Source organism: Dipodomys spectabilis, unplaced genomic scaffold (assembly GCF_019054845.1).
Source record: "Dipodomys spectabilis isolate Male_0828 unplaced genomic scaffold, ASM1905484v1 ptg000158l, whole genome shotgun sequence".
NCBI lineage: Eukaryota > Metazoa > Chordata > Mammalia > Rodentia > Heteromyidae > Dipodomys > Dipodomys spectabilis.
In genome coordinates this window covers 5,764,242-5,788,940 of record NW_024870835.1, presented here as the reverse complement: position 1 = coordinate 5,788,940, position 24,699 = coordinate 5,764,242, and the positions used below count along the sequence as shown (strand labels likewise).

The 24,699-nt window shown below is 37.4% G+C and overlaps 1 protein-coding gene across 1 annotated transcript in view; it reads left to right on the top strand.

Annotated features, from left to right (window-relative positions):
• Sh3gl2 (SH3 domain containing GRB2 like 2, endophilin A1) overlaps window positions 1–24,699 on the top strand; it is a 195,773-nt gene that overhangs the window by 147,878 nt on the left and 23,196 nt on the right. The window contains exons 2-3 of the mRNA XM_042692895.1: window positions 1,489–1,557; window positions 11,202–11,274. Coding sequence (XP_042548829.1) covers window positions 1,489–1,557; window positions 11,202–11,274 — 142 coding nt within the window. The remainder of the gene's footprint in view (window positions 1–1,488; window positions 1,558–11,201; window positions 11,275–24,699) is intronic.

Below are 24,699 nucleotides of genomic sequence, written 5' to 3'. Positions count from 1 at the left end.
TTCTCCCCAGACTAGTCTTAAGCTCACTTCGAAAAGCCAGTGCTGCAGACATTAGTGCAGGTTGTTGATGGGGAGATCCTCTGCAGAACCTCCAAATCCAGCAGCTTTTGAAGGAAATTAAGAGTCATGTGCTTCATCATCTGTCTGTCTATCTGTGGAGACTTGATGTAACATAATAGATCTTTGGTATCCATGGGTGCACACTTCCAAAGAGACAACCATTGAGGAAAACCAAAAATGTTTAGGATACATGGATTTCAGCACTGTACTGTGAATGCTTAACAGTTTTTCCTAATAACGCTTCCAAGCTTCTGCTAAAGACACACCACCTTCCAACAAATCCAAAATATTCGCTTTACCGCTTACATTAACATTCACCTTGCTTTTTGGGCACCATATGCTTTTAGAGATATATATATTTACAATAAGGAAAGAGAAACATCCAGCAGATCATATAATTTAAGTGCAATGGACAAAATGTGGGACTGACTGAGAGCTTGTCAGCATCAAATGACATGCATAATATGTGCATGGGAATTTAAAACTATTATCTCTAAAAATATTTTTGAATTTTTGTTACTACTGTCTTTATCAAAAGTGTATGAAATGAGTCCATGAATAAGGCAGATTTACAGTACAATGATACTTAAGGGAGAACATCTAACCACATTTATGATTAGAATATGGAGGAATAAAAATCTAGTATAATTAGCATATCATATTCCTGCCTTTGATTATGCCAGAGTATTTTATTATGATTATTTAATACATTTTGTTAATTTAGATAATTTTTCATAAAAGAATAGGGTATTTAAGGTATTTAATTTTGTATAAACATTAATTTTTCATGTGGAAATTGTAATTCCCATATGTGAATTGGTAACTACAGAATGTATGGCAATGAAAGAAAGCTCAGCATTATTTCATTTAGTTGGATGAAGACAAGCAGAAGAGCCCTGTGTTAAGACCAGTGTGCAAGTCTTTTTTATCTAGAATCAGCAGGGATGATTCTCTTTTAATAGTTTGATAGATGCTTGTGATTATCTGTTCAATAGTCCATTGAGGAATAGGTTGAACAAGTAGCAATTTTCTACCTAGGAACATTTCAGAGCCATTATCAGAGGAAAATTATTATTACATGATGCTGTTGTTTCTTAGAATGTTCAAGAGGAAAATGTTAGTGATTAGGTAGTTGTGTAATGATTTATATAACAGAAAGAGCATGGAAGGTTTAAAGCCGAAGATACAAGTTCTTACTTCAATAAACCAGGTGCATAGTGCACAGCCTTAGGTACATTTAAACCCTCCAAGTCTTGGTTTCTTACTATGAAAACTAGATGGTCCGCAAAAGTTCACAAATGAGAAAAGGGTGTGAGATTAAATCAGGTGATGTTTCCAAAAGTGCCCCAAAAGTTCAACACATTGCTGTGGGAAAAAAATACTATAAAGATATCTATCTGATATCTTGCTTTTGGTTATTTCCTACAGAAAGTGAGTGAGAAGGTCGGAGGAGCAGAAGGAACCAAGCTAGATGATGACTTCAAGGAGATGGAGCGGGTAAGTCCTCCCTCTTAGCTTTTCCTTGGATGTAAACTTACCTACCACAAGAAGGGGAAAGGGAAACTTTTCTTTACTGGTACCCAAGAATACACTTTTGATTGTTTTTAGCTGATGCTCTCCTTCTAATATATACCATAATTCCCTTTGTATCTTCTCAAAAACAACACCTCCCCAAATGAATACAGAATGTCACAGTGCCCCTTTTCTGATGAATCTCATACTCACTTTCCCAAACATAGGTATTGTGGAGATGTGGTTGAATGAGGATGGTGGCTGGGGGAGATAAGAGAAGAACGGGAAGAATGATGTGCCAGATGTTATTGGGAGAATCTGAGTCCCTTTCTGTCAGTAGAGAACTTTCCTGACAAGGTGGTATGAGCCAGATGCAGAGGGGTTAGTGGAGAGCTTGTGTAATTTTGAAGGCTGGCTGGCCTGTACTCAAAGTCCAGCTATTGCTCAGAGTTTCTATTTCTTTTCTTATAAAAACTGAAATGAGCATAGTAATACCTTCTTGGGAAATTTTTATTAAGGAGTCAAAATAATTCAAACCATTTAGCATTCTGCCTAAAAAATTGCAGGTTCTGAACAAGCCAGTGTGGAGATGGTAAACAAGTACCGCATTTCATGTCTCTTGAGACATAAGCCATATTTTCTCTTTCACTTTGAGGTAGTTCACGAAACATGAAATTTAGGCTATGATTAAGTGTATACTGAATTGTATAAATAAATATTTTAGATGCTAAATAGCAGGTGGGTAATGGATCTAGAAGCACAAATCCTGTACTTGAAGGGAAGAGAATGCCAGAAGCCTGTGATACTTAGCAATTATACTTAAGCACTGTTAAAAATATTACATCTGGTATGTGATTGTAGCAAAGGATTTTTCTTTTAAAATTTCATTCACATAATGGAAAATTTCTTGTTTATTAAAAATATCACATTTTGAAATTAGAAACAGTAAAATGCATGAAAAGTTTAAAAAATAAATTTCAGAAAATATAAATTTCTTATATAGTAGCAAAAAAACAGAATAAAGAAAACTTAAAAACACAGACACAACCTTTTCCTGTTACTGTGCCATAAATTTAACATCAAGTAGCCAAACCAATTTCCCCCTGCCACAAAAAGGATTTTTCTTATATTCTGATTACACCAGATTTTTAGGGGCCTGATATTTGTTTTCCTTAGTGTACATTATTTCTACTGGGCTGATGCCCTGGTTTTGCTTTCATTTTGTTACATTTGTGAAGATTCAAGGAAAGAAATATTCAGGTGTTTCCTTTGTGTCTTTTTTAGATTTTTCTTTTGATGAATGGATCACTGATAAACTCAGTGAACATTTGCTTTGTGCTTCTTATGAGAAAGGAATGTAGGAGATAGATGAGGTTGCTGAGTGTGTGAACTTTGTGGTCTAATGAGAGAAGATGGCCTTAGGACATATGATGATAAGTGTGGACAGGCTAACATGTCATGGTACTGGATTTGGACATGCCTGGCACAGAATGGTCACCTACAAGGTTGTCAGTGAACCTCTGGAATCCAAGAGCCAGAGCCTAGTGTGTTTCTGGTAAGTAAAACTGCAGTCAATCAAGAGAGGAGAGAACACAAGTTCTGGAAGAAAAAAAAAAGATAAATTGCTAACAGATAGGGTCTTGGGAAATGAGTTTACATATTGTTGACCTAGCTAAGTTCTGGGGATTGGCATTACTGATGATTATTATTAATGAGGAGATTTATATGAGCACCTACCAGCATCTTAAACCTACTATCTGGAAGCATATTAAACCTATTTCAGCTGCTTTCCCCAACTAGACTGAAGTCAGCCTTGGTCCTTATTTCTCATCTTGAGATGTTGATAAATACCACCTGATTTTCAACCACAGATCATATCCATTGATTTTTGTAGATAGAGCAATAGTGTTTGAGTCTCTCGATACTGACACACATTTCCCAAAATGACTTGATTTTGACTCCTTCATTCCCTGTAATATTGGAGCTCCTTATCCATCATTATGAATAGGCTTGCGGGTCCCTCATTGGCATCTACCTCTGTCTGCATGTAGTCATTTCTCTTATGTCGTGTTCCTCTTCCCCTACCTCTCCTGAGAGTATTTATAGGATGCCATGTGGTCAGAGGCATACCCTTATGATGGATTAGACTAGTGTTAGGAATCTGCAGATTCCTAAAGTACTTGCTGTCAGAGTTAGCTTTTCTTTTAATGTCTGCCAGGACTATAATTAATATACTAGGAAGCCCACTCTCTAAAGACAAACCAACTTTCCATTTCTTAAATAAAACTGGAAAGGATGAGAAGTTAGAGAACAGAGCAGAGTTTAATCACTAAGCAACTAATTAGACCTTTGGAGACTTACTTTGCTGTGAAAATTATACTAGTTTTACAAACTAATTAAAATAAAAGAGGAGCTTGCCAAGTATTTTTTTTTCACATTAGGCAAATATCCACAGATATCCCTCTGAGTCTGAAGATAAAGTAGATTTGTTTCTCCTGAAGCTCTTATTTCAAAATCTAGATACTCTTATAATCAAGTAAGCTTCTAATTATTTGAAGAGGCTGTGACTCTGTTTATAGAATTTTCCCCTATATAAACTTGGAGATTTAGACTTCTGTACAGCATAGAAATTGTTTTATTCTAGTTCTTACACACATTTTTTGGCTTATCTTACCCATGTAGACTTTGTGTTCTTTACCCATACCTGATTTTCACACATTTATAAGATGTCTGTGGTAAGAGAAAAGCATATGCTTGGGATTAAGAATCTCAAATCTTTTCTTTCCTGTTGCTTTGTCTGTTACTCACCAAAAAAATATTTTAGCTCAGTATTCTTAAATCTACAGAAGAATGGACTTGCCATGGTTGGGTTTCTGATTATCAAACATTTAGAGTAGAGAAGTCTTTGTTCTGCTGCATTCTTAGAAGTACAATTAGAGAAAAAAAGCAAAATAAATTAGAGCTCTGCAGCAAGTAGCACTACTGGGAGAGAGGTGGCTATTCCTAGCGGTGGTTCTCCAATTGCAGCTCCAGCTGAGCTGCAGTCTAATCCCCAGTGTGTCTCCAGCCTTTCAGCCTACAGTTCCCTGAGGAAGGTGAAGTCCTCAAGCTCTCTAGTCTCTGTAGGAATATAGCCTGTAATAATTTTCTTGCCTTGTGTGATTTGTTTCTGTTTTAGTTTCAAATGTCTGTTGTTAAATACAAACCAAATTCTTCATTATGGTGCAGATAGGTTTGTTCTTTGAAAAGCTGCAGATTTTTTTTTCTTTTGGCTAAGAGAAAGGTCTGGAATTTGAGGAACTGGTTCCTTCTCTTGTTTCTTTCAATTGCTTCAATGTTTTTTTTTTATTTGTTGTGGGATTACTTAAATCTGTTAATTCACTTGGAAAAATCTACACTGGGCCTTGTACTGTATATGGGAATACAGAGATGAATGAAGCTCAGTTCTTGCTTTCAAGGGACTTTGCATTTTTTTGGGGGGGGGGGTTCCAGTCATGGGGCCTGAACTCTGGGCCTAGGTGCTGTCCCTCAGCTCTTCAGCTCAAGGCTAGCGCTCTACCACTTGAGCCACAGCACCATTCCGGCTTCTTTTTTTCTGCTCATGTGGTGGAATTGAACCCAGGGCCTCAAGCATGCAAGGCAAGCGGCTCTACCACTGAGCCTCCTTCCCAGCCCAGACTTTGCATTTTTATTTAAAAAGTGGCACTCAAATCAGCAGGATTCCCATGAGAGGATTGGAAGTGATGCTTACTCTGGGTACTTAGTACAGTAGTGACTTCCTGGAGTAGGCAGTTCCTGAGCTCCATCCAGAGTAGCTCTTCTTCCTATATGCATGAGTAATGTAGTAATTCTTTATCAAGGGGCTAGTGTCTATATGACGTGCAAAGTCTCTCCTTGTTTTGTTTACATCAAAAGGGCCCCTAGTCCTGGAAACATGGCAAAATGCCTTGTAATAAAAATGAAATTTTTCTTTAGAAGCAGCTCTAAGTTTTAAGAAAGGCATGATGTTGGAGGAGAGCAAGAACTCTGCCATTCTACAAGAGAGTGAGCAGGTGAAGGTCGTTAGCAGAGTAGACTGAGGGGGAGTGTTCATGCACTTGTCCTCACACACTGAATTTGTCACTGGGTAGAGAGGGGTTCAATCTTTCCATCCAGCTCAGTATGAGCAGCTAAGATTAAGGAACAGATGCCATAGGGCTTCTATTTAGATTCTTGTTAAATGCAAGAAAGGACTTTTGGCTTTTAGAGCTCTTATGTAAAAATCCTATAATTTACCAAATATCCTGTCACTGCCCACATTGAAATAGTGGAGACTTAACACCACAGTTCCCAGCTGTCATGTGAAGCACACTAGTTATCTCTTGAGTTTTATAAAGATTAATTAATTTGCTACCCATAACATTCCTTTTCAATAATGCCATTCCTTGAGAAATAGGGCAGAGTAATGAGAGGCCAGAGTAGGAGCTTGAGGCCTGCCATGGTGTAGAATGTCTCCTTCTTGGGTAGTGATCCGGGCACTCTGGTCACTGATCACCTGTTCTTGTAAAGCACTGGGAAGTACTGAATCATCAAATAAGGCAAGCTTTAAGACATCTGCTTAGCCTGGAATTTCATGAAGAAGATAAGCTTCCTCTCAGTTACATGTTTAGAGTAGATTACCAACCTTAAATCCACCAAAACCAATGTCAAGAAGATTACCAAACTCAAAACTACAGCGGGGAGGTGTCTAAACTTTCTTTGCAAATTAGTGCTTAAAAAGTGAGCCTTTTTTAAAAGTACATATTGTGTGCAGTCTGGGGATAGATTTGTTTACTCTCCTGAGATCACAGAGAGCTATTGAAGACATTTCTCGTGCCTAAGTTTGCATCTCCTGCCAGACATATTTTCCCAGGATGGTGTTTTCATCGTGTCTCTGTGACTTGATTATTTAATTCTTGTAATTCAGACTTCTCTGTACTTTAAGTGGGTGTGTGCAAATTCTTTTTTTTTTTTTTTATTTTGGTGATAGAAAAATTTGAGAATTAGAGAAATTTTAGTGTTTCATATGACAACTTACATAACTACTGTGAGTTATCCCACGACTGAGTAGGTTCTTAATTTTATCTACTTATTATTGATTACTGAATCCATGAACTATCCGTGCTCCACTTAAGGTGTATAATTTTCTCTTAAGTTCTCTTCCGCTTCCCTGTGGGCAGGATGAGGTGTAATGTGGTCTCTGACAGTATGAAACTGGCTCTCATTACTTGTATTGCTCAATAAAGAATGGCTTGATGATCATGTTTGTGTCCACCTAAGTTCAGAAAACACTGACTTCCTTTTTCTGTGGGAAGAAAGATAATATTCAGATGTCTTTGAAATAATAATTTGATTCTCATCAGTACAGTGTATTTTGTCTCTAAGGACAAAGGCAGCTGGTGAAATGGTCAATATAGTTTCTAGATTCCATAGAGTGTGTTTATAATGAAGCAAGCATGTTAACTCAGGGATCTGTACATACATTTTTGTAAAGGTTTTTAATTTTTTGGGCCAGAGGGCCTCTGAGTCTTTATTGTAACCCTTTTGCGGGACTATTATGTCACAGAAGCAACCACTGACATAGGAAACTTTACCTAAGGACTCTGAAACTAAATTTCATATAGTTACTATCTGCAATAAAATCATAATCTGATTTTTTCCAGAAATTTAAAATATAAAATATCGAGGTGTAGTAGCACATGCCTGTGTGTTCCAGTTACCCAGGAGGCTGAGTTTGGGAGGATCATGATTTCAGGTCACCTCAGGCAAAGTAGTTCTGAGACCTCAACAGAAGAAATCTGACATGTTAGCAAATGTTTGCCATTGGATATTTCCTATTTAGGTATATAGATAGTTTTCCTAGAAGACACCTGACAAGGATTGTCCTGTTACTGTTCTTGGTTTGTCTATGACCAACACAGAATGATTTAGTAAAAGAGTTCTAAACATTATTATTGAGGAGAGAGATGGAGAAAAGTTCAAAATTAATTACCCTACAAGAGATAACTTTTGAAAAGTGGATGGCCATTAGATGAATCAGTTCTACTCTGTCTTGGAAACTTCTGACCTATGACGTTGAGAAACATTTTGCTTCCCATAAAACCAACACTCCCTGCCGACCTCAGGAAGCTCATTACCCTTCTCTAGGACTGAGGATTGCACATTTGAACAATTAAAGCTTTGGATTCCTATGCTACTGGTCTTTTCCCCTTGTGCTCATTGATTCTAACAAATGGTTATCTGTTAGAATGCAATCAAAAGCAGGGACCTAGTAAGTGCATTTGCTAAAAGCTATTTCTAGTTGGTGCATATCCTGAAAATATAGTAGCAACTGTATTGGATGAAATCTTTTTCCAAGGCTAGATTTTAAGTAGTTATTTTATACTCTTGTCAAGAGGATTGGGAGAGAAAGTTTCTTCTATAATGATTCCTAAATTAGATCACCAGAAATGTTGAGTATCAGTTAAGTACAAAGTCTGCAAAGGTCAGGGTGTTAGTGACTCCTACTCAGATAACTTTGGTCCAGCCCCAGGGGACTCTGGGATAGTTTGTATTCCCAATTTCTTTCTAAAAGTTGGTTCCCATTCTGGAAACCAAACATAATTCTTTAATATTGGCATCTCCTAAGTCAAAGGAGAGACCTAGGGCTATTGCTCCGAACCAAGTGAATGGCTTCTTTGAGTATTTGCTTCCTTATTTATTCTGTTTTTAAATTTTTTTTGGTCAGTCCTGGGGCTTGAACTCTGGGCCTGGGTGCTGTCTCTCAGTTCTTCAGCTCAAGGCTAGTACTGTACCACCTGAGCCACAGTGCCACTTCTGGTTTCCTGGTGGTTTATTGGAGATAAGAATCTCATGGACTTTCCTGCCCTGGCTGGCTTTGAATCATGATCCTCAGATCTCAGCTTCCTGAATAGCTAGGATTACAAGCATGAGCCACCAGCACTAGGCATGCTTCCTTATTTATATAGCTGGGTGACAAAGAGGGGTTTTATACTGAATGAGAAATACAGCCTTGTTACAGCCTTGCTTGCTGTCTCCTCTGACCATGCTAGATAGTTGTACTGCCAGCACCAACCTCTAGAAAAAATCTGAGAACTGAGAGCATGTGATCCAGCAGGTGAGCATAGTAGACCCTCTCTTCTGCAGGGGTTAGGGTAAGACAATTATGTGGATGAAGTCATTGTTGAGGGCTTTTTAATTTTTTTATTCTTATAAAGGTGATGTGCAGAGGGGCCACACTAAAGAGTACATTTCTTTTTTAATTTTTTAATGTTTTATTTTTGTCGGTCGTAGGGCTTCAACTCTGGTCTTGGGCACTATCCCTGTACTCTTCAGCTCAAGGCGAGCGCTCTACCACTTGAGCCACCGCACCACTTCTGGTTTTCTGGTGGTTAATTGGAGCTAAGTCTCATGGACTTTTCTGCCTGGAGCTGGCTTTGAACCATGATCCTCAGACCTCAGCCTCCTCAGAAGCTAGGATTACAGGCGTGAGCCACCCGCGCCCAGCTAAGAGTACATTTCTTGTTGAACAATTTTACCCTTCCCTTGCTCTCTCCCAGTCACCCCTTCATCATTCACAAGTTGTATAGTTCATTTTCAAGGTAGTGTCTCCTGAGAATCACTGCTGCATTTGTTTACCCTTTGTTCTTCCATCATTTTCTTATCTGTGTAAAAATATTTAAATCCCTCATACCCATTTCTGACAAACAGAAAAAGTGTCTTATGATGTCGATGGTTATAGGTATAATTGAAGCCAGAGGTGAGGAAAGTTAAAAGCTGGTAGCCTCCTAGTAACTGATGAGATCATGATATCTTCATATGATACTACTCTTTAAAAACTTTGAACTTAGTATTTGTTTTTTTTTTTCCATCATTGCCAACAAGGGCATCTAAATACATTTGACATCTAATTCCTACATATTTCTCTGTCATATAGTCAGCAGGAGATCTGAGTTTGTACATTGTCACTCAGGACTTACACCTGCTTGTTCTGCACACAATCTTTGAATTAAACATTCTATGACTTGAGCATATAGAAGTTGAGTGGACATTTACCAATAGTGCCAGGACCTCCACAAATGACAGCAGAAGTTGTACCTAATCTTAGGGACCACCATTTATTTCAGAACCAATCACTGCCTACCACACACTCAGTTCTAAAATAAACTGAAATTTTTGAATCAATCAGAAGGACAGGTCACAGAACTTGTATGCAGGCTGAAATAGGGTATATTTATTTATTTATTTTTATTTTTCTATTTATTTTTGTCTTTTCTTTTTTGGTACAAGGGATCAAATTTACTGGGCACTTGCTAGGCAAGCACTTTGCCACTGAGCTACATCCCAGTCCTTAGGGTACTTTTGAGGCTACTTCATAGAGTGACTACCTCATAAGGAAAAAAAAATGTTTTCCAATGTTTATTTCCATTACAGCAAATACAGTGATGTGACTGCTGTGAGACAGGAAATAATAAATACTGAAAAATTGAACTGCACATGAAACAATAATGGGTAAATTATAGAAGAGAAGGTTATTTCATGAAAAGCTGATTTTGTTTGTGGATTCAATAAGTTATAGATATTTCTTAGGGTTTTTATTTTTTAGGAATCTTGGATTCTGACAAAACAAACAAACATGAACTTTATTGGTACCTGAATTTCTCTTTAAACTCTATTCATTGATATCTGTCCCTGAGGTTTTTCCCTTAAGGCTGATGCTCTACTAATTTGTGTCACAGTTCCACTTCCAGTTTTCTGGTGGTTAGTTGGAGATAAGAGTCTCAGGGACTTTCCTTCGCAGGCTGTCTTTGAACCACAATCATGAGATCTCCGACTCCTGAGTAGCTAAGATAACAGATGTGAGCCACTGGTGCCCAGCGAGACATACTCTTATCACCAGGATTTTGGCTTGGAATTGGCCAAATGTTCAAGATTCATTAGAAGTCTTTACTGAAGATCTTTATGTACCTAATAATAATCTCAGAAGTTAAATAAAAACTTTTCCTCCCTTCTTTGAGTAAGCATAGTTGATGTTGCACTACTCTTCTGTGGTTCAGGGAAACCTATCTTCACCCTGGCCTACTGCAGCTTCCGGCAAAAGACTGGGGCAAAATATTGAAGATAATGAAGTATATTCTGAAACATACTTCAGGGAATTACCCACCTCCTCTTTGGATGAATGGACATTTTCAACTTAATGGCACTGCTGACGGCAGCCCTTGTAGCTGTGGGGCCACTCCTGGCCATTCACCATCCGCTGCAGGATGTGTCATTACTCTGTCACCATACACTGGTGGTCATGTATGGATGGAAACAAAAGCTAAGGCTCCTTTTAAATCTAATGGTTTTTTTTTTTTTTTTTTTTTGGGTCCGGTCGTGGGGCCTGAACTCTGGGTCTGGGCGCTGCCCCTCAGCTCTTCAGCTCAAGGCTAGCGCTCTACCACTTGAGCCACAGCGCCACTTCCGGCTTTTTTTTTCTTTTTGCTTATGTGGTGCTGAGGAATCGAACCCAGGGCCTTGAGCATGCAAGGCAAGCGCTCTACCACTGAGCCACCTTCCCAGCCCAAATCTAATGGTTTTTATCACTTAGAGTTTTTGTTTTCTCATTTCAGAAAGTGGACGTCACCAGCAGGGCTGTGATGGAAATAATGACGAAAACAATTGAATACCTTCAACCCAATCCAGGTAAGAGGTTGTTTTATACAAACAGAATAACCTCCAGGTAACAGTTAGTTTCTTTTAGATAGACAGTTCAGATTTTGTAGGTGTGAACCTCCTGAAGTGCTTCAATTTGTGGAAAGAGGCTTTCAGAAGCTCACATTGAAGTGACTGAGGGAATCTGGCATTTCGTTCAATTGTGGCAAACCACAAGTAGCAACAGCGTGGGTAGTACACAGGGTCAGGGAAACGACCAGCTCTGATCAGCTGACCTTTAATTTTCAAGAGATAAGGTATTTTTAAGAAAAGTCAGAAATTTCTAGAAGGTATGAAAAAGTAGGAAAGTAAAGGTTTTTACAAACTACTGAGGGTTTCTGTTCATATTGAATAAAGGGTCATCAGTAACTCTGTCTCTAGTTACATCACAGATCAGCATTTGTTCCTGATAACTTGTTCTACTCTTGGTAAGAAAATAATTATAATACAGATAAAGATTTGGACATCATAAATATAACCAGGCAGAACTGGGGCTTTCTTTGTAGGCCCTAGGAAAAGCAGAGCAGAGCAGCCTACATCATAGGCCTGTGTGATATATTTCCTGTACATTCATTTCTAACCTGTACATACAGGAACTTGAAGTAAAGTTGAGTGTACTTAGATGAGATCTATAAGCATTTGGAAAACTGCTTACTCTTTAGAATAGCTTGGAGTAGTGTGACATTCCATATTTTTAGTGGTCCTTGAAAAGACAGATAACTAGTTCAGCCACTCTGGGCTTGGAGCCTGAGCCTAAATGTGATCAGATAAGCAAAGGGGAAGTGGGAGGTAAAAGGAAGCAGGGAGTAAGAGTAAAGCTGGCTGGGACTTCTGCCTCCTTATTCTGGCTGTAGCTTTCATTCAATTGTTACTTACCTTATGAGCTAGCACAGTTGCAGTTTTGAAGATGAAAAAATCTATATGGGATGACCTAAGTAGGTTATTTATTTTTTTTTCCTTTTGAAAATACAGTGTACTTTCATTCGTAGATGGGGTATGATATACAGCTGTAAATGAATAAGCAGTCTTTAAAAGTGTCATGACCACAGGACAGCAGGTCACTGGGCCATTGAACTAGTTAAGAAGGCAGAGGGTGTCTAGTTGGTATAAACCTGATAAGAAAGTTTGCCTTTTAAATACCTTACATGATTTCTATATATGAATACATAGATGTTTGTAATATTCTTTGTTTGGAAGTTTGAGATCTCAAAATACCCATGTCCTGTCAGTTTAAGTGTACATTGTAGAGTTGAATTTTGGAGTTACTGTGCAAGATTTTTGTTTGCTTTCTTTTGTAATATTTTGTTCCTTAGGATTAAAGTTTTCATTACGAATTGTTAAAAAGAAAAAGAAAATACATTAGAGATGAGAAGGAGGGAAAGAGGAAGGAGGAAAGAAGATATAGAAAAGAAATATAGTAATGTATAGGCATAAATACTTTAGTTGACAGTAAAGTTTTCAAATTTATTAATTAATTAGATGAAGAATAGCAAAAACAAATATTTATTTTTTTATCCACAGTGTTCTTCATAACATTTATATTCCACAGAGATGCAAAGAATTCATAGATGCACATTTATTTCTTAGTATTTTAACAACAGTAATACATAAAGTTTTAAAAAGAAAACTGCTTTACCACAGATAATTATTGGATGGGAATAAGCAAGTTTTCTATTTCTCTTTACATGGAACCCTGAAGTACCCTATCATTCTGGAATTCACACATGAATTATGTTAATAATTCATTGTCATTGGGTTAAGTATAAATAATGTGAGGAGAAATATTGTATTTATTGGGCCATAATGCATTTTCAAATGCTATCTTATCTTTAAAGGGAAGCATTTTTGTTAATATAAAAATAAAATGCAATTGAAAATTCACAATAAAAAAATAGAGAAAAAAAGAATAGATTCTAAATCTATGTGAGCCCCTATTCCCAATTTGGGTTCACTCAAAGCCTCAGAATGTAACAATTTTGGAAATAGGTTCTGTGCAAATGTAATTAGTTATATGTTTTGAGATTAACTAACCCTGGATTTAAGAGTGATCCCTAAATCTGATGATGTCCTTATAAGTAAGGCAGGATTCAAAGAGTCACAGGAATACCAGAGAGTGAAGAATGAACAGAGGTATGATTTGTGCTGTCAAAAACCATGGGACCCCCCCAGCAGCCACCAGAGGCTGGAAAAGGCAAGGGAGAATTCTGCTCTAGAGCGTCTACAAAGAAATAACCCTGCACACACTTTACTTTCAGATTCTGCATCTTGATCTGTGAGAGAATAGAATCTATTATTCCAAGTTATCAAGTTTGAGGTTAAAGAATTTGAGAACATTTTCCAACCCCCATTTCTAAAAGGGTGGAGCCAATATCAGAACCTAGCTATGGCTGCCTCCTAATCCACATGCTTTCTGTTGTATAATCCTGTCTCCGAGAGGGATTGGTTCAGCTTTTTTTTGTGTGTTCAGGTGTAAAAATGCATTTCAGAGTGCATACCATGGAAATTCAGACAGAAATTGATTGTGGGATTGAGACTTACTTTTAGATTAGTAAAGATTAAAAGAGGAAGACATTAGGAAGTTGTAAATTTTTAGGAATGACATTTTTATTAGATCACTGAAGATGCTGACAAGTTGCCACTGTAATGATTATATGACTCTTTGAGAGTTAAAATGGACATCTGCTACCAGGAGAACAATTAAAGTCATCACCAGGCAGTTCAGATGGGTTTCTGGACAACAATTATTTATGAGCAGGTCACAAAACATATAGAAAGATGTGTCACCTCCAAAGAGTGTAGAATCAAACAGAAGTTCATATAATCATCCCACAGGATTGAGAACAATCTATATTTAGGTTTATGAAAGATATGACTTAGTTCCTCCATGAATTTCATGCACTGATAGCAGACATAGCAGAGAACTAGAAGGTAGGTGGTTGGGGGATTAGGAGAGAAATAAAAGAAAGTAGCTGATCATATATTCTAGTTGTTCAGAACCCAGGTGTTCTTGTGAATGGGACACAGAGGAATCTGGCCAACACACAGAGGTTCACAGTCCATGTGCATAGTAGAAGAAAAACACATTCCCAAAGTTCATGCAGTTTGCTGATACTTTAACTACCCAGCCTATGGTGGCTCAGTACTGGGTTAACCAGTCTGTTTGAGTCAGGATGGGGATTGACACTAAATAATAGATTCATGTGGACAGGCCAGTAGAATCAGTGGCAACTAAGCTTTGAGAGTACTTTGTACCATGTATTAGAGACTACTCTAAGGTTCTTGCTAAGGTTCAGATTTTGAGTTGTAGGACTTAAGAAAACTTCTATGTTCTTGTTTATTTATTTGTTTGTTTGTTTTGGTTGGTCATGGGGCTTGAACTCTGGGCTTGGAGAAAACTTCTATGTTCTTAAAACTAAATTTCTGATGAAACAATGACCAAAAGTGGTTTTGATTAACTTTCAAGAATTCAGAAGTATGTTTGATGAAGGCCACACACTCATAATCTACTCCACCAGAGTGATGTTTTTAAAAGCAAGTATCATCAGGTTAGTAGCATAGTGTTCAATGGGCTTTTCATGCTTTTACATGTTTACTTCAAGAGCCTCCATTTCTAGTCAGCCTGACCATTTTCCTCACCGTCACGGTGCTAGGGGCTGACAGCTCTCTCAGGACCAGTGTAAAGATCTTCCTTGGCTCTTCTCAGCTGCTTTCTAGTAGCATCATGTATTATGCTTGTTGAAATCTCATGAAGTGTTTGGTTTTCTCTTCCCCCGCAAGGTAAGGACTGTGCCTTTCTGTCTTAGTCACTACTATATCCTCAGGTCTCAGCTCCTTTCCAGGCAGCCTATTGAGTAAATAAATTATAATGCACTGTTGACAGACAGTAATGTATCAAAACCTCTATAAAAAATTTCCCCTAAACCAGCAGATCCTTACATTCAACCAATATGTATCACATGTATTCATTCCCTTTTATGCAAAGACCAATTTTAGATGCTGTGGAGGAAAATAAGATCAAGATCTGGCAGTCTCTCTAGAACCATACAATTGAACAGTGTAAGTTACACATGCTCTGAGGAGAATGGCCCAGATGGCTTCACAGCTAATTCCTTCTGGATATTCCAGCTAACTGATGAGGTGGAAAAGGGCAAATTGGGTCACAGACCTGCAACTTAGTCTTGTGAATCAGGGTTTTCTGGAGTGTGAAACAGAGCTTAAATCTTAAGCTTATTTTTAACTGATATAATCAACAACAATAATCACAAAATTTTTATATTTGGGAGGGGAATCAGGTACTGTTATGATATATGTTTATATGTTGCAAAATTTATATTAAATATATTTAATCTCCTTGGATTTTTTCATTTCTTTATGGCAATGAGAATATTCAAAATCCCTTATTCCTGCTTTTGGAAATATACAGTACACAGATATTTATGTCACCCAGAACTGCTCATACCTGTCTAATTACAGCCTGGTCTCCATTGATAACTTTTCTTTATCTTTCCCCTGACCTTTCCTTTCCTAGCTTCTGGCAAATATCAATCTGTTCGAAGCTTCTCTAAGATCATAATTTTTGGATTTCATGTGTGAATGAAATCAAATGGGACTTACTTTTCTGGTTCTGGCTTAGGTCACCTAGTATAAGCTGTGGCTGCACCCATTGTTGTCACAAATGACAGGATTTAATTCTTTTTATAGCTGGATAGTATTATCCTATGTATTTTGAGTTTGTTTTCTTTAAGAGTTCATCTCTTGATTGTTTCCCTTTCTTGGTGTTATGAGTAGAGCTACAGTGAGAGTGGAAATGGAGAGATCTCTTCAATGTACTATTTCATATTTTTTGGATGTGTATTCAGTAGTGGGATTGCTGGGTCATATAGTAATTCTATTTTTATATTTTTGAGGAGCCTCCCTACTGTTTTCCTTTGGGGGAATATTACTTATCTCAAAAGAATTAAACCCTTATCAGAATATGTGGGATCTTATCAGATATATAATTTGCAGAATCTCTCCAATTCATTGTATTTTCCTGTACTAATTGTATTTTCCTGTACTAATTTACCGTTCTACCAACAGTATGTGAAAATTTCCTACTTAGGTAAGAAATAATTTGAACCTGAAAGTACTCTGCAGGAGTACTTCTCAGTTACTGATTATGATTTCTATAGTCGAGAATAGTAATCACCAATGAACTGTATGTACACATCCTTAAATCATACTATGTTGTGTTTGGGACTTAGTACTTACCTAGAAGTATGCAACAGATAGCAGGTTAGCAAGCATTTCTCATTGACACTACGTAGTGACTCAAAGAATGGCCTAATTTTTTTGTGGATGAAATCTCAAATTCACTAAATTTGAAACATGGCTCTCTATTCTTTAGGCTATAGGTATAGGATTCCTTTGCCTAAATAATAATAAATACTAAGTAACCCAAAAGATTTATATGATACTGAATACTTGGGAAGTTAAATACTGTAAGAGGATGAGAAAAAGAGATGACAAAGATTTGCTAGCTTGTGTAAATAGGTAATTATAGTGCTTGGTCATGTTACTCTTAGCCCAAATAATATTTATGTAATACCTCTCTCTGAGGTGATAGGCTTTTTCATGCCCCAGAGTGGGAAACAGCAGAGAGGTATTTTAAGACATGGTGGTGTGGTGTAGTCAGCAGCTCCAAAAACTCATGATATAAAACAGCAACCATCTCCCACTTCAGGGATGTTGCAGTGTCCCAGTATGGATCTTACAGCGTACTCTGGAGAAGCATGCCTGAGAACAGCTTGTGAAAATGAGAAATATACAACCCTTGGTATACTAACATCACAGGCCTTTGCTGCTTCAGTTGCAGAGCACACTGAATGGCAGCATACTGTGGCATTGTGAGGAGAATCCTACACTGGAACTCTTCCTAGGAACCCAGCCTGAAGAGCAATTGCCAGGGAGCAATTTGTACCTGAGAAACTCTCAAGGAAAGCTACAGGCCCTGGGGAGGGAAACACACCGACAGCTCTTGAGCTCCTGTGAAGCCACAAGTACTGTGCTAAGTGCTTTTCCCCTAAAACACAAAGTATCTTCAGTCTTAGCATGGCATGAACTGTCCTCCAGCCCCATAGGTGGTAAAGAGACCATGTGACCTATGTTCCCAGTCTATTTCCTGCTTCACTGTTTGACTATTAAGGAATCCAGGGGCCCTAAATCAACAGCAGCTAGTGGTCTAAAGGCTCCAGAAAGCAGTAATATCCTTGACATGAGAGCTCTGGGAGGGGAACATATTATTTTAGTTTCACATAGCACACAAAACTTCCTTCATAGTTTCTGTAAGTTAAAAGTTGTCTGTTTAGACCTTTTCTGCTTGACTCAGACATATACTAGATATTGCAAATAAGGGAAACCATAGGACCTATGTTTTTTTGGGCTTGGCTTACTTCACTTAAGATAATTTTTTCCAAGCCTTTCCATTTCCTAACAAATAAGGTGATGTTGGGGAAATGAACCCTAAGATATGTATTCAGATTTTTTTTTCTTTCATGCGATTGTTTCTAATGCATTTATAAGATTATTTCTTTGTTGCTTTGTATGTCCCTCTCCCACAGTATAACCCACGCTTTCACTTTATTTGATGTCAGTATAATTTGTGGAGGGGAAGGGGAAAAACAAGTGGTTTAAGTAGGGATACAGGTGGACCCATTGCAACAATGAGAAGTACAAGTCATTATGTCAAAAACGAACTTTACAACTTTGGTGTGGGGGGGTAGGATGGGAAGGGGAAACAAAGGAGGAGGCTACAATGCTTGATAAGAAATGTACTCATTATCTTGCCCATGTAATTGAAAACCCTCTGTGCAGTATTTTCACACACAAAAAAGTTGTCTGTTTAGAGACGCAAGACTACAAACAAGGAATCAACTGGGATGTCTTGTTATCTGGAAGTTTGAATGGTAAAGAAGCTGTTCCCAGACTCACTCAGGTGGTTGAGAAACATATTCCTTATTGTAATATGATAGAGGGCCCTGGATCTTGAAGCTTCTAGAGCCCACCTGTAATTCCCAGAAACTAGAGGGAGAATTGATTAATAATTTTGTTTGTAAGTTTTTGACAAACCATTGTATATCTCACACAATGACCACACTATTCTGTATCGTTTCATGTATATATTGGCCCTTGGAAAATATTATTGAAATAAATACCTACTTAAGTTCTTCATTCATTTTTCAATTGGATTGTTTTGCCTTGTGTTAAGGATTGTAATTTCTTTATATATTTTAGATATGAATCCTTTATCAAGTATTATTTGCAATTATCTGAAAATACACTTTGTAAATATAATTTGCAAATATAACTCTACGGGTTGCTATTTTATTACTTGTAAATTTTTTGAAACACAGATTCAATTATTTTGTGAAATCCAATGTCTATTTTGTATTTTCCCCATGCTTTGCCATATCCAGTGTCATGAGGCTTTTCCTGTCTATTCTTCTAAAGGTTAATAGTTTCAATTCTTACTTTTGGTCTATATGAAGTCAATTTTTATATACACTGTTAGAAAAGGGCCCAGATTCTTTTGTGTGTGTGCACATGCATGTGTGTGTACATGTGTATGTGTATCTATCAAGTTTCCTTAGCACCTCTTGTCAAAAAGACTGTCCTTTCCTTGAGTATCTTTGTACCTTTGTACTTTTCTTGGTACCTTTGTCAAAATTACAGAGTAGGCTCTGTATTCTATTCCATTGGTCTATATGTTTCTCTTTACATGGGACCTTTACAAAATAATTAGGTCTTGGGAGTAACACCTTCAGAAGGAATTAAAAATAGCTCTCAAAGGATTGTATTAGTCCCTGAGAGAGTGGATTTCTATGAATGAGCAAGCAGGCCTCCTTCCTGCTTTTTTTTTTTTTTTTTGGTCCGGTCATGGGGTCTGAACTCTGGGACTGGGCGCTGTCCCTCAGCTCTTCAGCTCAAGGCTAGCACTCTACCACTTGAGCCACAGCGCCACTTCCGGCTTTTTTCTTTTTGCTTATGTGGTGCTGAGGAATCGAACCCAGGGCCTCAGGCATGCAAGGCAAGCACTCTACCACTGAGCCAACTTCCCAGCCCCCTTCCTGCTTTTTTGATTCCTAGATTATACACATGCACCTTCTGAACATGGCAGTTTTCTTTTCTACCTCACTATCACTTTATGATGCAGCTAGGGACACTTGCTAATATTATAGTGCTGGCTGTGCTGTTTGGACTTCCAACTAACAGAATCATGAGCCAAATAATACTGTTATATGGGAATTCAATCGTGAGAAACAGAAGCCACATTTTGAGAGGCTGAATTGGGAGTCTTTATTAGTGAACCTGTGACTACAGGTGGACTCCTGACACAAAGACCTGCAGGCCAGAATGCTGTTAGCAGAAAGCTTTTAAAGGCAAAAACCACATTTGGAATGGGAACCCAAGCCCAACAAAAGCAAATCATTTGCAGGAATGATCAGCGGTAAACATTCTCTGGAGCAAAATTTTCCTGACATATCTGTGATTCAAAGAATGATCTATTTTACCTCTGAGGCTTTTTGAAACCAGATGAAAAGCCTCCACCACCCGTCCAGATGGCAGGAGGGCAGTGAGGACAAGACCATGTTATTTAGACCCAGTATCCCTATTTCAGTACCACTTATCAATTGCTCAGTATATGGGATTCTGTTAAAAAAGACAAAATGTACTAAGATGCAGATCATTTTTATTACTGTGGTTCTGTAGTAGATTTTGAAATAACAAAAAAAAAGTCTACTTCCTTTGTGCTTTTCCAAGTTTTTTTTTTTTTTTTTTTTTTTTTTTTTGCTATTTGCAGTCACTTAGAAGCCATATGAATTTTAGGATGAATTTTTTCTATTTATACAAAAGCATCATTGGTATTTTGATAGTAATTACTTTAAATATTTAAATTATTTTGGATAGTTTTAACATCTGAATAATCTTAAGAGTAACAGTCTATGAAGATGGGATGCATTTTTTTTAGTGTCTTCAATTTCAGCAATGTTTTATATTTTTCTTTCTTTTACATCTTTGGTTAGTTCTTAAAGTATCTTCCTCATTTTTGATAGAATTATAGATAGAAAAGCTTTCAGATTTTCATTGATTATAGATTACTGTGGAGTTTTCATGTATGGCTTTCATTATATAGGTTTCCCCTACTACTTGGTTGAGGTTTTCTTTTTAAATCATGAAAATTTTCAGGTTTGTCTACAATGTTTTCTGCATCAGTTCAGAGTATCACATTGGGTTTTTAAGTTTCATTTTGCTAATATTATGTATTACATTGCTCATTGTTCGTGTGTTGAACCATCTTTGCATTCTGGGAGTAAGTTCTAGTTCATGTATGCAATCTTTCTTTTTCTTTTATTGTGAAAATACTGTACAGAGGGGTTACAATTACATGGGTAAGATAATGAGTACATTTCTTATCAAGCATTGTAGCCTCCTCCTTTGTTTCCCTTTCCCATCCCTTCCCATCTTCCCTCCGTCCCCCCCACCTAGTCCTCCCCCTCCCCCCCCCCCCACCAAAGTTGTAAAGTTCGGTTTTGACATAACGACTTGTACATCTCATTGTTGCAGTGGGTCCACCTGTACCCTATATAAACGATTTATTTTTTCCCTTCCCTTCCACAAATTATACCGACATTAAACACAGTGAAAGCAGGGGTTATACTGTGGGGGAGGGGCATACAAAGCAACAAAGAAATAATCTTATAAATGTGTTAGAAACAATCGCATGAAAGAAAAAAAAACATTTGAATACATATCTTAGGGTTCATTTCCCTAACATCACCTTATCTGACCTTTTCTGCTTGACTCAAAATAAGGGAAACCATGGGGTATGCAATCTTTCTAATAAGCTTGTGATTTCACTTTTCTAGTATACATTTTTTAATTTTTACATTTACTCTCATAAAAGTTAATTTACTTGATTATTCTTGTATTCCTCTGGTTTTCTTATCAGGATAGTGATACTCTCATAAAATGAGTTTAGAAGTGATCTTTCCTCTTTAATATTTTGCAAAAGTTTGAGATGTATTATTGTTAATTCTTTGAACATTTGGTGCAACTCACCGATGAAGCTATCAAATGCAGTTTTATTTGTGGGGAGAATTTTTAGTTATTCATTGTCTTCTTATGAGCTAGAAGTCTGTTCAGATTTTCTATTTTACCTTTTGACAGGTAATAAAGAGGTAAGTAATTATTAACTATTAGTGGCCATTTTAATGGAAGGCCATTGGTTATAATTTTCTCTAATTAGGTGGCAAAGAAGAGATTAAAAAGCTAACAGTTTTAGTGTCCACTATGATTCCACACATCATCATCCTTTGTGATAGCATTTGGAACTATAGTCTATTGTAGTTCCTTAACAGTATCTCCTTTGCATTAAGTATTAGAACATTATAAGAGATTCACTAGAATGTGCAATTCTAATTTTCTATCTTGAAAAGGATGCTTATTTACAACATTTCTAATATTTATGAATTAATGAACTATAAGGAAATTTGACAGATTTTTTAAGAAGAGAGAAAAAGTAACCCTTTTTGTTTTTGAGATATTCATTTGATCTCTTTTTAAAGATAAAAATGAAATCTTACTGTTGTACAGACCTGTCATGGAAACCATATCTTTTGAAAATAGTGTGGCTGATATGTGTGTGTGTGTGTATTCTTGTGCAAAGTTCTTAGATACTAAAAAATAATAAAGTTTATATCTTTTCATTGTAATTTTGAGGTAAGGGCCTGAGGTTTTTATTTAAATAATGGTTTTGTAAAGGAGTGAATTTCTTTGTTTTTGAAACTTTATAATTAATTTCTTTATACTGAAATAGATATACCTAATCATTTGCAAGTAATCTAATCCATAATCTGGTGATCATGTCTTGGAGGATTCTAAGACAAACATTGGAGATATTTAGGTTTGAAGGCCTTAGAGACAAAAGACACGTGCTAAAGTCAGTTTTCATATTCTGAGTGAAAAAGCAGAGGCAGAGAGGTGAGGCAGCTCCCCCAGGGTCACACAGGCAGATAGACCTCCATATTTCTAACAGACAGGGTAGCACTCATTCTCATTCTATATCCTGAGATAACCCTTGACCATCCCCTGCATTTTAAATTACCTAACGAAGGTAATTACATTTCACTGGTGACAACTCCTAGCTTGAACTATATTTAGTGAGATGTCATAAAACAAGTCAGTATAGAATTCTGGAAAGAAACACAATTATGATTAAAATTTTGCTTAACTTCTTGCTACATTCCCTTGGGCCAATGACATTACTTTTTTGGGTCTCATTTTCCTTATCTGTAATATAGAGAAATAAAACCTGCCATGTATGCACTTACAAGGATTAAATAGATATGAGCCACAGATCATAGATACTGGTGAAATGATAGCTAGAAATTGAAAAGTGTTCCTGATGTTCAGTTTTTCAGTTATTTCAGGGATCTTTCTAGTTTTTTTTTAAGACTAATAGTTGGATATATGAGTATTAGTACCAAGCCATCAGCTAAAGATTCTGCTAAAGATTCTGCTCTCTTGAGCTATTTAGTTTGGGTGTTTGAAGTAGATAGAGATGACGAAAATATTAAGTCCCTAAAAGCAATTTCCAAGTAAACTTGTTTTATGTTTTTAGTCTTCTCTGATTACTGCTAAATCTGTCAAATTCCTCCTGAATAATGGGGCCACATAACTGTGACTTCAGGAGATGATGGTCACTGCTCCATCGTAAAAGTGTCAGATCCATTCATCAACCCCAGCCACAAACAGGGGTTAGATTTTCTCCCTCCCTGTTGTGACAGGCAGATGTCCTGTCAATATGCTTTCTTACTTGAATTTTCACAGTTGACGAGGAAAAGAAATTATTCGTGAGAGCACAATATACCAGCATAAAGGAGGTTGTACTGTTTCAAAATGTACAGATATTCTCTTCCAAAGCACTTCTGTATCATAACCATTTAGTAATAGAAAGGAAGCCGAGAATGAGGAGGGAAGATGTTCACCCTTCCTACTGGCCTTATCCAGCAAGTGAAGGTTCATCTTTCATCCATGTCTTCCTCCATCCTCTTCCTGGATTTATGCTGTGCCTCTCCATCTTAGCTTCTTGTTCTGTGAAAACTGTTAATTTACAGAGCTACAGAAGTCCCTTTTGATTATGAAACTAAAAACAGAGAGGGAGGGAGAGGGATGGGAAAGAAGATAGGGAGGGAAGGAGAGAGAGAGAGAGAGAGAGAGAGAGAGAGAGAGAGTGGAGGGTAGAAAGAGAAATAGTAGAATCCCGTTTGTTCCTTGAGAAAAGAAACTCTTAACATCAAGGTCCTTGGGTCCAAGCTTCCTTAGGACTGCTTTTTCCTTGTCTCAAAACCTTTCTAGGAAAGAAATCTCATGGGTCTTCAGACAATTTTCATGAGTGTGCTGCATTCCTATTTTAGCAACATGAAAGACAGAAATGCTAGCATACAAGTACCTGTTTAAAGATCATTGTATTTAAGTGAGAAATCTCAGTGTTATGCAAATAGGCATGCTTTGTTCTTCTCTGTACTTCCTTTTATGTTTGAACTGTTTCATTTTTAAGAAAAATAGTATAATACTTAGTCACCACAGATGAAAATTCGAGTACAATATAATTCCCTATAAGCTGGTAGATTAACCACTAAAGGCTTAGCAGGTATCACTCTGAAAGATAAACCTTAGTAGTGCTTTCCAGTGTCTGTGGTTCAGTCTCCCATGCGTGTTTTCCATTCGTCAAAGTAATATCACTAAAGTTAGACTTGGAAAATGATGCTGACAGTTTGATCCTGCAAGTACTGCTGGCTGAGCCCAGAATACCTCTATGTGAAATGCCATGAAAGAGTTGCTCTCACAGTTGGGTAGGCTGTGAGAAGGGAAGTAGTAAATGCTCAAGGAACACCTATAGAGGAAAGCCAGGAGGCGTTAGATGTTTCCATTTCTGTGACAAATCCCTCAGAGGAAACAGCATTACGAAAGAGAACATTAATTATGGCTTCAGTTTCAAATATTTCAGTGCATGGTCACTTGTCTCCATTGTTTAGGGGTGAGACAGAACAGCATAGTGGAAACCATATGGCAGAGCAAAATTGCTGACCTTCTGGTGGCCAAGGAGGAGGGAGGAATGAGGGAGGAAAAGACAGACAGATGAACACACACACACACACACACACACACACACACACACACACACACACACACACACACACACACACACACACACACCAACACTTGCCCCCTGGAGAAACTCAGGTCAAGATAATAATCCCCAAGGACTCTCCCTCAGTGATCTGCTTCATTCAACTAGGCTCTGCATCTTTTAAAGTTTCCAGAACCTTATAAATATGTTAGAAGCAACAGCAAGAAAGAAAAAAGCACTTGTGT